At 35.7% G+C, this 15,962-nt stretch overlaps 1 protein-coding gene across 2 annotated transcripts in view; it reads left to right on the top strand.

Moving 5' to 3' along the window:
* Positions 1-15,962, top strand: part of LOC128236504 (uncharacterized) — a 54,374-nt gene that overhangs the window by 33,135 nt on the left and 5,277 nt on the right. For both annotated transcript variants that reach the window (XM_052951391.1, XM_052951390.1), the window contains exons 3-9: positions 4,430-4,533; positions 6,895-6,984; positions 8,711-8,846; positions 9,522-9,595; positions 9,787-9,974; positions 14,454-14,560; positions 15,136-15,277. In XM_052951391.1, the coding sequence (XP_052807351.1) occupies positions 4,430-4,533; positions 6,895-6,984; positions 8,711-8,846; positions 9,522-9,595; positions 9,787-9,974; positions 14,454-14,560; positions 15,136-15,277 (841 nt within the window). The remainder of the gene's footprint in view (positions 1-4,429; positions 4,534-6,894; positions 6,985-8,710; positions 8,847-9,521; positions 9,596-9,786; positions 9,975-14,453; positions 14,561-15,135; positions 15,278-15,962) is intronic.

Raw genomic sequence — 15,962 nt, 5'->3', positions numbered from 1 at the left:
TGTGAGAGTTTTGTAATGTGAAATGAAATGATGCATTGTTGATTTCATTCTTATTTCTGAGAAAAAATCACCTTGGTTGTCAATTATTTTAGGAAGGAAATTCACAGTAATGAAATGTCAGAACTGGGAAAAGTCATTTCTTGAAATGCCTTGACACTGAAAAGGATTATATGGGGCTTAGCTTTTGCTAGTGGATTAGGTCTGGAGGAAACGAAGACTGCTTGCAAATTAATTTCACAAAAGTCGTTGAATTTGTCAATAACTGTACCATTATGCATCCACAAGTATTAGCAGAGAAAAGTAGATTAGAAAATAATGAATTTAATATGCTTTATTCTTTATGCTAAATGACAAATTGAATCTAATTGGGAGACATTTAGTACCCTGTATGGGATTGGAGGGAGGTGGGGGGCTTTATTTGGCTTGGTGAGGTTAACCAGTTTGGTTTCTTAAAAAAATGGAAAACTTTGTAAACAGAAAAGCAGAATGGAGTTCTACAAATTTTACATAAATTGACTCCATTTTGTATTTTTGAAACATTTTGAAAAAAAAACACCTATCAATTTCCATGGTATTGTAATCGCAATTGATATTTAACATTGTTAATAACAATCATCAAAATTAAAACATTTTTCATCCACTTAGCTTTGAATACCAGTAAAATGATCATTTAAAGATGACTTTTATCTGATTTCAATTTCAAATTTATTTATGCTGATAATGTACGTTTTTTTTTATACTTTGCGATTATTTTATGCAAATGTTGCCCATTAATAACTAATACGATTCCAACTAACAATCATCAGTTAACAAGAGTACTCCCGAAGCAATTGTATCGCAGATCTGATTTTGATGCACTCTTGTATAATTACAAGTGTTGATTTGTTAATGAATTTATTAATTGACTTTTACATGAAATTAGAATCATAGCCCTTGGTAACAATTACTGAATCACATCAGATGTAGGGGGATATCGCGTCAAACTCGTTGTAACTCCGATCCCTTTCTGCTTGTTAGATACAGCTGCTTGCTAATAAATGCTATTAACAGTTTCGTTTACAAATACAACAAATATTTATTGGAGCTGTTTAATTAATTGATAAAATTAAAAGTAAAAACTGGGAGTTTTATCATTAGCTTTTAAAGCTTGTTACCATAACAGATATTAAATAAGACTTCCTGTCTGTTTAATTAGTCATGCAATCTTAAATATTGGGTAAATTATTTCTCGAACACATAAATTTCATTTTTATTAAATAATAAGATTTAAGTTTTGCCATATTTTATACCAGTAAATGAGTTCATTAATTTCATTGACATAGAAAAATTGTTTCATAATATTTTAAAAACAACTTTGCAAAATGTTTCCTTAATATAGGGCATCCCACTGTTTTATGGATGGTGTTTACCTGGCCAGGTAATTACCTGGCTAATGTGTGCTGGCTGTTTCTGGGGAGAGGGGAAATTGCTCTGCTAATGGCCACCGCAGCCTGCCCAGGAAATGTACGCCCTTTTTACCTGGTGGAGTCTCGCACACCGCACTTAGTTCACTTCCTGTTGCGTTCCCGCTCTGGTCTTGTTAACGTTCCTTCAGCGCCACTATAGGAGAAAAAGTTTGGTCTTAATTGTTCTCCATGCTCTCTCTCAGATGGATTGTCTTTCTATGCAAAGAGTGTTTGCTTGCAAAGAAATGGAAAATGGTGCTAATAATTTTGGTCACACAATCGTTTGATAAATGGTACTATTAAATCTTTTGTTAAGAGCTGAAAGAAGAATGAAAGTTAATAGTTCTATTTGTGTTGTTGGGTTTGTTTTAACGACTGTAGTCAGAAAAAAAAATGACGGAACTAGAAGGTGCATCACGATTTTATCTAGTTTGTTACTCATTTGGTTATGGAATGCTTGATTTGAATCAGGTCATGGTACCAGGCTTGACTTGAAGCAGATTATGTTACCAGGCTTGACTTGAAGTAGGCTATGGTACCAGGCTTGACTTGAAGCAGGCTATGGTACCAGGCTTGACTTGAAGCAGGCTATGGTACCAGGCTTGACTTGAAGTAGGCTATGGTACCAGGCTTGACTTGAAGCAGGCTATGGTACCAGGCTTGACTTGAAGCAGGCTATGGTACCAGGCTTGACTTGAAGCAGGCTATGGTACCAGGCTTGACTTGAAGCAGGCTATGGTACCAGGCTTGACTTGAAGCAGATTATGTTACCAGGCTTGACTTGAAGCAGATTATGTTACCAGGCTTGACTTGAAGCAGGCTATGGTACCAGGCTTGACTTGAAGCAGGCTATGGTACCAGGCTTGACTAGGAGCAGATTATGTTACCAGGCTTGACTTGAAGCAGGCTATGGTACCAGGCTTGACTTGAAGCAGGCTATGTTACCAGGCTTGACTTGAAGCAGATTATGTTACCAGGCTTGACTTGAAGCAGGCTATGGTACCAGGCTTGACTTGAAGCAGGCTATGGTACCAGGCTTGACTTGAAGCAGGCTATGGTACCAGGCTTGACTTGAAGCAGGCTATGGTACCAGGCTTGACTTGAAGCAGATTATGTTACCAGGCTTGACTTGAAGCAGGCTATGGTACCAGGCTTGACTTGAAGCAGGCTATGGTACCAGGTTTGACTTTCAGCTGGTTATGGTACCAGGCTTGACTTGAAACAGGTTATGGTACCAGGCTTGACTTGAAGCAGGCTATGGTACCAGGCTTGACTTGAAACAGGCTATGGTACCAGGCTTGACTTGAAACAGGTTATGGTACCAGGCTTGACTTGAAGCAGGCTATGGTACCAGGCTTGACTTGAAGCAGGCTATGTGGTACCAGGCTTGACTTGAAGCAGGCTATAGTACCAGGCTTGACTTGAAGCAGGCTATGGTACCAGGCTTGACTTGAAGCAGGTTATGGTACCAGGCTTGACTTGAAGCAGGCTATGGTACCAGGCTTGACTTGAAGCAGGTTATGGTACCAGGCTTGACTTGAAGCAGGCTATGGTACCAGGCTTGACTTGAAGCTGACTATGGTACCAGGCTTGACTAGGAGGAGGTTATGGTACCAGGCTTGACTAGGAGCAGGTTATGGTACCAGGCTTGACTAGGAGCAGGTTATGGTACCAGGCTTCATTTGAAGCAGGTTATGGTACCAGGCTTGACTTGAAACTAAATATGGTACCTGGCATGACTTGAAGCAGGTTATGGTACCTGGCATGACTTGTAGAAGGTTATGGTACCAGGCTCTACTTGAAGCTCAGGTTATGGTTCCAGTACTGATGTTTATGCATGATACAGAATAGAGCTGTTAACAATGTGTTTCAACCAGTTACTCAGAGGGCCACACATCAAGAGTCATAATGTAGATCTCAAGACTATAAAGCATCTAACAGGTGAAGATGAAAGTCATGGTGGTCCAGAGTCTTGCAATGCATTTATTGTCCAAGATCATGGTTGTCATTTTTTATCTCCACTTATGTAATACAATCCAGCCACCTGATCTCAACCTATTGAACAATTGAAGAAAGTCCGCTGTTTTCTTGGTCACTGAATTTGAACAGTCATCAGCCTCTTTTGCACGCAACCCTCTAAAACTTTTGCTGCAGTAACTGCTGTGCAAATTGGGTCAGTAAAATATTCATTTGCTGACTCATAAGATACTGTTTTATGTCCTCCAAATCTTGCCTTTGTAGGAGACTCGTTCTCTTTGAAGGGTTATCCTAATTTGGTCCACTTTTAACTATATCCAAATGTACATGTTTCAGCATTACCGTTTTGGAATAATGTCAGACTAAAGTTTTGGGAACAATCAAAATCTATTGGCTTTGGAACCACCCCTTGATATACCTTTACCTGTATTCTTAATTTCTTACAGACATTTAATTGATCTCTATTGGTGATAGGTGAAATCTACCACTTTGGAGATCCCCAACACCTACATGTATACCGCTCTGCTGACAAAATCTACCGCTTTATAAACAAAAAATAGCCTTAAAATTTCATTTTAAAACCCACAAATTCTTTCAACCATTCTAAAATACCACTTAATCTGTCACTTTAAAGAAAACAACATTTTACAAGACTCTGAACCATGATGTATTTTAAATGTACTTCTAATAATCTAAAAATAGTAACAACCATCATGTGTTTGTTTACACTGTATCCATCATTGTCTTTGAGTCAAAATTCAAGGGATTTAGAAATTCTACCACTTTTAAACCCAAAAGACCGCCTTGGAGACCCAAATCTACCTCTCTGACATTGCCAGAGGTTCATATGTCTGATTCTTATGCTTCAGCTGTGGTGCTGGGTTGTCAATAATGGCTGGAGTACAGACAGATGGTTACCGTTGGACACGTGGTGTAGCCCGGGAGGAATTTAGGAACTGTCTCCCTAAGTTGATGGTTAACTTAAAAGATTCTTTTCAATGTTTCAGCGGTGTTGCCGGGGAGCCGTTACAGCTTGGACGGTCACCACTTGCTGGGGAGGAGCCACCTGTTCTCAGATCCGGGGTTCTCAGAAGGCGACAGTATACTACAAGTAAATATACTAGGCTTCCTACTCACCTGCCTATGTTTGACCTCATGTGAGAAGGTGCAGATTGGGTAGGGGGGTATGAGGATGGGGGTGTGGGGGATATGGGGTGGAAGGCAGTAGTGGAAAAAGAGACCATATTATACTGCCATAAATTTTCATTGGTAGTTTTGCAGGGTTTTGATCTACTCCATGGAACACACACATATCAGAGCTGTTGAATTCGCTTTGCTTTGAAAACTGCAGTTTATCTTAATCTCCTGAGTATGCCCTGTTAGAGTTAAGACATCATTTTAGGTATCTACTGACATATGAACAGTTGAAATATCAGCATCAAGTTTCATGTGTAATTATTCATAACAAAATGCAATGTCAAGTACAAATTAAAGTCCAATTTATAGAAAAAGCATGGGTAAATTGATACATAGGCAAATGACTGGTCCCTGGACCACCTCAGTTTGAGGGAGGGGTTATTAGTCCCGCCACGCTGGGACACGACAATACTGTAGAAAGCTCTAACTTGACGGAGGATTTATTTTTGCAAATAATTGTGAATTTACCACATCTAACAGTGAAAACATTGCTCAATGAAAATCATATAGGAGAGCTTTATCTTCTATATGGCAACAATTTTTATCACCATGTCAATGTGAAAACTTAACGGTTTCATCAAAACACAAAAAAACATGAAAAACCTCAAGAATTCAGAACTACAGTAGTACAAACTTCAAACCATTGTCCGCACAGTAGTCTTGTTGGGCGCTGATTTATGTCTTCAAGGTCTACATTAAAGCCAGCGGTGACAATGTAAATGTTTGTTGCCCATTTTGTGTACTTGTACCTTTTGTAGAAGCTTGGGTTGGGAAGTTTTCAGCATGAGTTATTACTTAAACATCATTAAGAACTGAATACAATGGGCAACATGATACTGTGAACGTCATTTATATAAAGAGTTTTATTGGTTTATTCATTTCATTTTGTCAGAGAGAATTATCGCAAAATGTGGAAAATGTTTACCAAAATATTGAATTTCACAACATTTTCCTTACTCTTTTACTTTGAGAATATAATTATAGGGTACATTAGAAAAGAAAACAGCTACCACATGTATCAACATGTAGAGTTCTTTTTTTCAGCATGTCTTTGTTTTACATTTTGGTCAAGCATAGTCAAATTTAATTGAAGGTAACAATATATCAGGTTGGAGTCATGGTTTACAACTAAGCAAGCAGATGTACAAGTCTCATTGTCAACATCACACTGCGTAAAAGTAAAAACATACAAAGACGCAGTTGGAGCTTTAACTTCATGAGCTTCACTAATTGTATACATGTCATCATTAACCCAATGCAGTTGGAGTTTTAGCTTCACGGGCCTACAATGGTTTTAAACATGTCATTGTAAACCAGCAGTGACAAGGTTCTGCCCATCCCGAGCTGGTCTCGGTGTAACTGAGAGTATAATTGGGCAGGCTTGGGTCGGAACGGGGAGGGGGGATAATATGTCAATATTACAGTAGGGTTTATGTTTTGATGATTGACTGTAAAATCAGTTAAGGGACATCCACAGTGCAAAAAAAAATTTGAAGGATCAATACATAAAATATTTAAATATTTAATTTTTTATTTAGTTTTGAGGTTCAATATTTAGCAAGCATTATACATGCATCCATTGCAACATATGTATACATGTGTAATTGGGAAATGAGCAAATTTTACGAAAGAAGATATTTTATCATATTTCCAATCAAAAAGCATTTGCATTTTTTTCGGAAATGTTTTTTATACAAAATAGGTATGTTTTGTGTCAAATAAGACATCACTTGTGATCCAGTTAACAATGTCTTGTGGCTTTGTGGTGATTGCAGCTATTTTAACTTAAAAAAGAAAGATATTTGCATTTTTGTACTCAGGAAATGAACTTAATCCACTATTTTTCATGTTTATATCAGATTTCTTTCATATTTGAAAACAAGAAACCTCAAGACATTTTTGATTGGGTAGTCTCGGGCATTTTGACAGAAAAACATACTTATAATTATTGTCGACAGACTTTTCCGAAAAAAATGCAAATTCATTTTGATTTAAAATCTCATCAAATCTTCTTTCGTTAAATTTGGTAGACTCCTTATAACCCCATGACATGTTGCAAGAGATGTATATTTTACTCCTGAAATATATTTTTCTTCAAAATTTTATAAGACATGAACTTTTGAAATCATTTTAATTTTTGGCCTTTCTTTACCCACTTTGGGACTGTGGAAGGCCCTTAAAATTCATTCCTTAGTATTTTTGTAATTCCAAAACAATTCTGCTTTAAGTGTATGAAAATTTATATATAAAATGTACAATATTGTCTATTTTTCAGGCTTTATATGGGTTCCTGTTTGTTGTGACGTGTGATAGTGAGGTTTTCTACGCCTCCCGCACCGTTGAACAATACCTTGGCTTTCACCAGGTAAAACTGACTAACACACTATTCAAATATGCCCAGTAAGTAACCAACATGAATGAACATCTTGCATCTCGACCCGAGCCTGTTCCCGCTTGGGATCAAACCCTCGACCAATAACTATGAATTGAAATTAAATGTCTTTACTTCAAGGCATGGCTTTTGTTTCTAGTCTCAATATGTTTTGAATTACATTTTATTTTTATTTTTAGAATGGCAACTCTAATATAAAAAAAGTTTTGAAAATAATTGCAACATTTTAAACACCTCCCTCCAGTTGTATCAAAATTGAGAAAAAAATATAATTAGACTAGCTCATACTTAAATTTTATTTCTAAAGCCGTTTTTCTTCACATAATGATGGTGCAGCAAGCAGAACATTTAACCCCTGCCAGACTTCATGTTCCAAATTTCTATTAATCTTAAAAGCTATGGATTAGAGAAGATTGTATTTCATGTAAAAACTCCCGACTACTGTTATTATTTGACCAGCAACATTCAATTTTCCTTTTACTGTTGTCGTTTTACAGCGGTTTTATCCGCTTGAATTATCGGTTATAAGTTTTGGGAGACCCTTAAATGGTATTGGATATGGTAATGATATTTAGGGGAAGGCAAAAGATTGCTTTTATTCATTGAAAAGTTTGCTTTACGACAACCAAGATAATGGCTTTAAAATTTAGGCAAAATTTCTCTTTTATTGAATCAGTAGTTGGTGTGTGTGCTCCTTGTGACAACAACCATATTATTATAGTTTGAAATGTCTTAAGGTGAGACCTTGTTTGATGATGCTTAAAGAAACAGATTTATTTAAAACCTTTTAAATGAGTTTGAATTATGTATCCAGTTCCAATAAGCTCAGGCTTTACATTAAAAATTTACATTGTAATGTCTGTATTTCCAATATATCATGTTAAAAATGCACTAAGACACTTTTTATATTTCCGAATGAAAACGAAATTACCATGTCTTCGTTGATAATCAAATGCCAATTTTGTGTGCAAATGATTGTTCTAATGGAATTCGTATCAGTTTTAATGGAATTCATCTCAATAGAAAATACATTTGCATTGCATAAATGTGTAATTGTGTTCACCCAAGTAGGTACAAATAAAGCTTATATGGGTAAACTGCATCTAATGTTTCGGCAATGCATCTCATATGCATGCATAATTTCACAATCAGTCGGTTCAAATAGAGTAAATGTTTTTTTTTATGAAGAGTTTTGAAGTGAAAAAAGTATCTGGGATGTTTTCTGTGGAATAATGGTAAAAGATGTGACAGAACTGGTTTTGTAATTATTGAGGACAATAATGTCAGCTAGAGAAAAGCAAATGACTTTCCAGGAAAAAACTCAAGTATTAATATTTTTTGTCTCAAAGAAATGACAAGAGATGACCTTTAGAATTTGGAATTTTGAAAAAAAAAATATGGACAAGATGACAAATTTTATCCATATTTGTTCATCTTTGTTTATCTCAGAATAATTTCATTTATTCTGTAGCTTGAAATAAAATGTCAGATATGACTTAAGAAATAATTTCATTTCATTTGGACATAATCTACCACATGGGTTAGTTCTAGCTGATAAACCCATCTAAGTTATAGACTTTTGTGAGCACCAAAGTGTGATCCACTCAGAGGATAGGATGAGTCCAAGCACCAACTTACTTGGTATTCCATGCTTGCCATAGATAAAACCCAAGCTAAGACATGACTGTTTCTGTTCCAGTCTGACATTATCCACCAAAGTGTGATGGAGTTGATCCATTCGGAGGATAGAGATGAATTCAAGCGCCAACTCACCTGGAATGCCATGCTTCCTGCCGATAAAGCAAATCTCACTTTACATGAGGTTATGATGCCAGGTATGAAAAGAAGTTCACTTTTTTGTTTCACTTGTATCATATGGGCAGGTGGAAACGTATTCTCAATGTTTTGACATACTACAAAGTCTAGATTGAAAATCTTGTTTTGAATCAGATTTACCTCCTCTGCCTCGTCTATGTCCTCCTCATTTCTCCTTATTCTGTTTCTTATTTCTCCTCATTCTCTTTCTTTTTCTCCTCCTCTTCCTCCTCCTTCTCTTCCTCCGCTTCATCCTACACCACTTTCTATTCCTCCTCATTCTCTACTTTCAATTTCTCCACCTCTTCCACTTTGTTCTTCCTCTTTTCCCTCTTCCTCCTCCTCTTTCTTCCTCCTCAATCCCTTTTTCTTATATCTCATTTTCTCTGACCTTCCTAAACCTCTTCATCCTCCATCTTCTCTTCTTTCTTCATTATCCTCATTTTTCTCCATTCTTCCTCTTCCTTCTTCCCCTCCTTTTTCACATGCTACTCCTCAACATTCTTCCTCCTCCCCCTCCTCCTCATAATCAACATCATTATCATCATCAGCAGCAGCAGCATCATAATATTATAAAACATCATTCCATTCTTTTTTTGCTTCCTGATTGTTTCATTGTTCTTGATAATCAATGTCTTCATCATCATTGTGAAAAGAACAAGACCTTCACTAAATGTTACAATTTTATTTTTCAGAAAACTACCACTACCTTCACCGATCTTTCACTGTCAGGTTTCGCTGTCTCCTTGACAACACCTCAGGATTCATTGTAAGTATTATAAGAGGCTTGCTTCTGAAATAACATGTGTAAAAATCAGTTTTATAATGTTTGGGCTGTTTTTAATATAAACCAGAGTTCCTAGTCACATTGTTAATAATCTGTGAGATATGAACTTAAATAATGTTTAGCATACATCATAAAGTAATTACATATTGTACATTCTATTTACCTATTTTCAGACCCTGGAGATCAGTGGTTGGATCCGAGTGATGCATGGTCAACCTAACCGGAGTGAAGAGCCCCATCTAGCCCTGTTTGCCACCTGCTGCCCTTTTGGGCCCCTGTCCCTAATGGATCTGCCATCAAGGGAGCTAACATTCAAGTCAAAACACAAGATGGATTTCTCTCCCCTCTCAATGGACAACAGGTAATAATAGTCACTTAAGTCACATCTAACTCATGCATAATATAATTTCAGCAAAATTCAAATGACAGAAGCATCACTCAGGTGTAAGTCTGTTTCCTAGGTGTCTAGAACTAACTATCTAACAAGAGCATCTGATGACTAGATTTAGTGAGAAACTGACCACTAAAACTAGCTATTCACCAAGTGCCTGTCAGGGATTCCAGGAAGCTATTCACCATGGATATGTTTTGACTAGAACTAGCTATTCATCATGGATATGTTTTGACTAGAACTAGCTATTCACCATGGATATGTTTTGACTAGAACTAGCTATTCATCATGGATATGTTTTGACTAGAACTAGCTATTCACCATGGATATGTTTTGACTAGAACTAGCTATTCACCATGGATGTGTTTTGACTAGAAGTAGCTATTCACCATGGATATGTTTTGACTAGAACTAGCTATTCATCATGGATATGTTTTGACAAGAACTAGCTATTCGCCATGGATGTGTTTTGACTAGAAGTAGCTATTCACAATGGATATGTTTTGACTAGAACTAGCTATTCACCATGGATATGTTTTGGCTTGAACTAGCTATTCACCATGGATATGTTTTGACTGGAACTAGCTATTCACCATGGATATGTTTTGACTAGAACTAGCTATTCATCATGGATGTGTTTTGACAAGAACTAGCTATTCGCCATGGATGTGTTTTGACTAGAAGTAGCTATTCACAATGGATATGTTTTGACTAGAACTAGCTATTCACCATGGATATGTTTTGGCTTGAACTAGCTATTCACCATGGATATGTTTTGACTAGAACTAGCTATTCACCATGGATATGTTTTAAATAGAACTAGCTATTAACCATGGATATGTTTTAAATAGAACTAGCTATTCACCATGGAAATGTTTTGACTAGAACTAGCTTTTCACCATGGACATGTGTGTGACCTGTGTTCCCATTATGAATGAAAAACAGACCAGATGCAAATAGCTATTACAAAAAAAACACACTGAGTTTCTTTCTGGAACTGTCATGCATGGATCAGAAATGCTTTGATTGAATCATGTAAAAACATTTCTTAGATGCAGATGTACAAACGAGAAATTTATATGAAACTTGCATGACAGTGTACAATATCCTGGTGTTTGCCCATTTTGACTGAACATCGAGATGCATCAGGTCCGCTTGAAAATAATGGCATATTCAGACTCCTGACGTGACCAAACCTATTTCAGTCACCCTTCACTGTCCGATGTAACTGGATTTACTTCATATTTCTCAATAAATTGAGACCCCCGAGGTATCAAGCCAATTTTTTGAAATGGTGACAATTTGGCCATAATCTCTACAGACCAAATTTTGTTATATCATTTCTTGTATCGTCAGTGTCTCGGATCAACTTCTCGGATATATTTCTTGATGAGTTTTCAGTTTCTTTGTGAGTCGCACAAGTGAAATTGTTGGCTGGCACACAATCGTTAGTTTGGATATGTCAGAATACAAAAATAATGTTTTACATCATGCGATTTGATCTTACATTTGGACCACCTTGGATAAATCAAGTTGTAGGATAATACAACAAAAATATATTTGTGTCTCATGGTAATTGTTGAAATTTGACAAAAAAATAGTTCAGTTAATAATATTTTAATTCTAAATACAAACTAATCAACATAAAATTTCATAAGTTTTAATTAAAGTAATTGTTTTTTTCTTGAAACTATCATTACCTAAAAATCTGTGCACAGAGTATTGAATTTTCCATGTATTTTATTTTAGTCCTTGATTAAGTGGAAAAGAATGTCGGAAGACAGAAATTAAGAAAAAATAATTGCATATAACCTTTGATCATAATAAATATGTGCTGTGATAATATATCCATCACTTTTCCGACTCTTTGACCCAGATAGTCATTAAGCACACTTAAAACTCTGCCGTAATTTTCTGCACTATGACCCTCATTATGGTGCATTAGGAGAATTTCTTACTGCAACTTAATGGTTTGTCGTTTGATTAACAATGTCTCAATGCTGCACTATATGAAGAAAGTTGTGAAGCCCACATTCGGTGTCGGGTGACGTGAGGATTTTCGCTTCAAATACGCTTAATATGATTTTAATTTGACAAATTAGATTTTTTGAAGCAAAGGCCATAAGGGCTGTGGCACTGTGTGCTTTTAAATACAGCTTTAAGAAAATGGTGCAACAAGCTAAAAAGGAATGGTATATGTTACATAATGATCCTAGCATTGGGGATGTGGGCTTCATTGTTCAATTAATTGTTCTATTATTGGTTCCTCTGTACAAAATGGGCATCCTTCGTCATCTTGATAAACCTTGGCATAAACCTGGATTTTAAAACATGTTTGGGCTTAAGTCAAAGTTTTAATACATATTTTATCAGTTTCTCCATTTTTTCCTAAAATGCTCATATTTGGATAGCTCCTTTAATAAATTTTCTTTTCCATCTCATTTTTTGTCAAGATTTCAAATTCTTCAGTTCATATACTATTTCATATACTTATATTTTTTTTGTTTTAAGTAGAAGATACTTGTCCCTGGTTATCAATTATTTTGAAATTTAATATTTTCTAGCATCGTATTTCTATTTATGATCCTAGTCAGTTTGTAAGAGATCCTCTAGGGTAATAGTACCACTTAGAATCATTATACATTCAAATATTTGGTAAATATGTAACTTTATATTCCATAAATAAGTACAGTCAACTGCGGCTGTGATTATGTGGAGGAATTAAAGACAATATTTAACAGTTATAACAAAGATGAGATGGCATTCTGTATCATTAGAGCGGGAGTCATGCTAGGCATACAGCTTTTTTTGTGTCGCCTGCGAAGTATGGCAGGCACATAAGAATAAATTTGTCCGGCATCTGCGTCATTGTCTTGCATCATAAGCAGCTTCATATTTCTGTTTGTGAAAATAACTTTTGAACGATTTAATGTTAAGTCTTTAAACTTGTTATGCATTTTGATCATGATCTGTAGATGATCATATTGATTTTAGGGTCAATAGGTCAAGGTTATGGTGACCTTAAAAAATGATTGGTGCTCCAGACAGGCTAGATATCCAAGTCTTAAAACATTTTAAATTCTTCAATTTTTAATATACATCTTGGAATGCAGATATTGCGAAAATAAAAAAAGACAATCAGCCAATCTCCTGTCATTTCCTGTACTATTTTAAGGCAGCACTGTTTGAATTTTTTTATTTTTTTAAAAAAAAACAGTAAAAAAATTCAAATTGATGATGCTGAATTTTTTTTTCATGTTAGTATTACAGAAATATTTTGATATGTTAACATGTCGTTTCAAACCATGTCCCAGATGATTTGTTTTTTTAAATTATGTCTAAAAGCACATTAAGCATAATGGAGCATTACATAATGAAGCATTACAGAATGTACCGGCTGAGTGCCCCTTTAAAATCCAAGATGACAATGACACCACAACAAGACAGTGACACCATCACTTTGTGACCATACTGGCGCCACCAGGACATCCAATCCCCTGTTAGCCATTGTATAGTACCTCTCCTACGACATAAATATACCCTGTCATGGCTCAGTTTCCCCCTTGATCCGCTCGAGTTCTGTATCAGTATTTGCTACTTCCGCCCCAACTCCGTACATACGCCTTTTAGCTCATTTTACTCTTTATATAAGTAAGTAAGGTAACACTAAATTGATAGTAAAGGACCTATCAGGCTACTTGCTCGTAACTTTTAGCCAATGAAAAATTTCTGATTTGGTCATGTGATATGTTGATTATGATGCTGATGATGTTAGCTGATCCAAACACGTGTATCACCTATGACAATTGTCAACAAATGGTGATTTGATGGTTGATTTAATTGTCCATTCCCCCCAAATTTGGTAATAAAAATAATTATCTCGTTATATAACAATTTTTCATTTATATATATTTTGACCAGATTTATAAAGATTTGTAAGTTATATATCATTGTAATGGATAAAAAATACTGCTAGTTCTGAAAAGCTATTTTTATTTGGCCCTGTGCTAAATATTAATTACATTTCACAGTAATATATATTCATCACAATATAGTTATTTTGTATTACACAGTCAAAATACAGTTACTATATATAGATGTATTACACAGTCATGTCCAAAATAATTAGTCTGTCAAATAAAGCTGGATAAGTGCCACATAAGAGCCAACATTTGGCATTGATTCATTAACTTTGATTCATGAATTTAATTCTAATCTGATGTAATACTAGAAGTACAAACTTATCAACATGAAATAAATACTAAATAGCTATAGAATGATGGTGAATGTTCTTTTCATTCCATCTGGGGGCGGAATCAGACCTTCAGTTTTGAGGGACTGGGACCTTAACAGCAGTCTGGGCTATGATCACATCCAATCTCTGTATTGTATTTCATTTTTTGTTTTAAATAAAGAAATCAGGTTTATTGCAATAATTATTTCTTGCAGGGGTCGTATGATGTTTGGGTATGGTGACCGCGACCTTGCCACCAGATCAGGATATGATCTCATCCACCCTGACGATCTCAACTACTTCGCTGCAGCTCATGGAGAATGTACGTATTGGCCAAGTTACATGTATATAGACACGGAATTACTGAATTTCCTTAGTAATGCGGATAGATATTTTTTAAGGGATAAATTATAGATTTTTTCGAAATATTTCCTAAAAATGTTTTTTCGGAATATAACTTAAAAGGATCTTATTGTTTTTGCTTTATACCAAAGGAAATTATTTTAAGGGTAAAATATAATTTAAAATAAATATCAAGATGCTTCTGTTATACGACCCGTTGTATATATCCTAGAATAGAGATAAACAATTTGTGGTAAATACTTTCATAACTACATTGCCACAGTTGATTTTTTAAACAGTACAGCAAATAGATTGACAATTGTGAAGTAAATATGATTCACAACTTTTAAACATCATTTGATTGACATCACAATTGCCAAAAATGCAAGAAGGCTTTATTTAAAAAAAATGACTGGTAATCATGTTTATGATGTTATTTTTATTTATGGTCAGGTGATTTTTAGGGATCAATACATGAAGTGCTGGCCTGTTAGTGTATCATATATTGACCAAATATCTACGTAGAGTGAGCTGTACATTTAATTCCGCTTTTAGTGATCAAGACGGGCAGTGCCGGCCTTATAGCGTATCGTTGGTTGACCAAGGATCTTCAGTGGATCTGGCTGCAATCCAGTTGTAAAGTCATCTACAAGAATAGCAAGCCAGACTTTGTCATAGCAACGCATAGGCAACTCACGTATGTAAATTGGCAGGGCTTGATAATACATTGGTGGGGCTTGATAATACATTGGTGGGGCTTGATAATACATAGGTGGGGCTTGATAATACATTGGTGGGGCCAGATAATACATAGGTGGGGCTTGATAATACATTGGTGGGGCTTGATAATACATAGGTGGGGCTTGATAATACATTGGTGGGGCTTGATAATACATTGGTGGGGCCAGATAATACATTGGTGGGGCTTGATAATACATTGGTGGGGCTTGATAATACATTGGTGGGGCTAGATAATACATTGGTGGGGCTTGATGATACATTGGTGGGGCTAGATAATACATTGGTGGGGCTAGATAATACATTGGTGGGGCTAGATAATACATTGGTGGGGCTTGATAATACATTGGTGGGGCTAGATAATACATTGGTGGGGCTAGATAATACATTGGTGGGGCTTGATAATACATTGGTGGGGCTAGATAATACATTGGTGGGGCTTGATAATACATTGGTGGGGCTTGATAATACATTGGTGGGGCTAGATAATACATTGATGGGGCTTGATAATAAATTTGTTGAATTTCCAAAAAAAGGGTTATAGTTATGCAAGAGTTTATTGAAATGTGAAAGTAAATTGCACAATTGATTTTTTTTATATTTTATTGTCGGCTTTCATTTATAAAGCTGTTCTGTTTTTCACT

This window comes from Mya arenaria, chromosome 6, assembly GCF_026914265.1.
Source record: "Mya arenaria isolate MELC-2E11 chromosome 6, ASM2691426v1".
NCBI classification, from domain to species: Eukaryota; Metazoa; Mollusca; class Bivalvia; order Myida; family Myidae; genus Mya; species Mya arenaria.
This window is presented reverse-complemented; position numbering and strand designations above follow the sequence as displayed.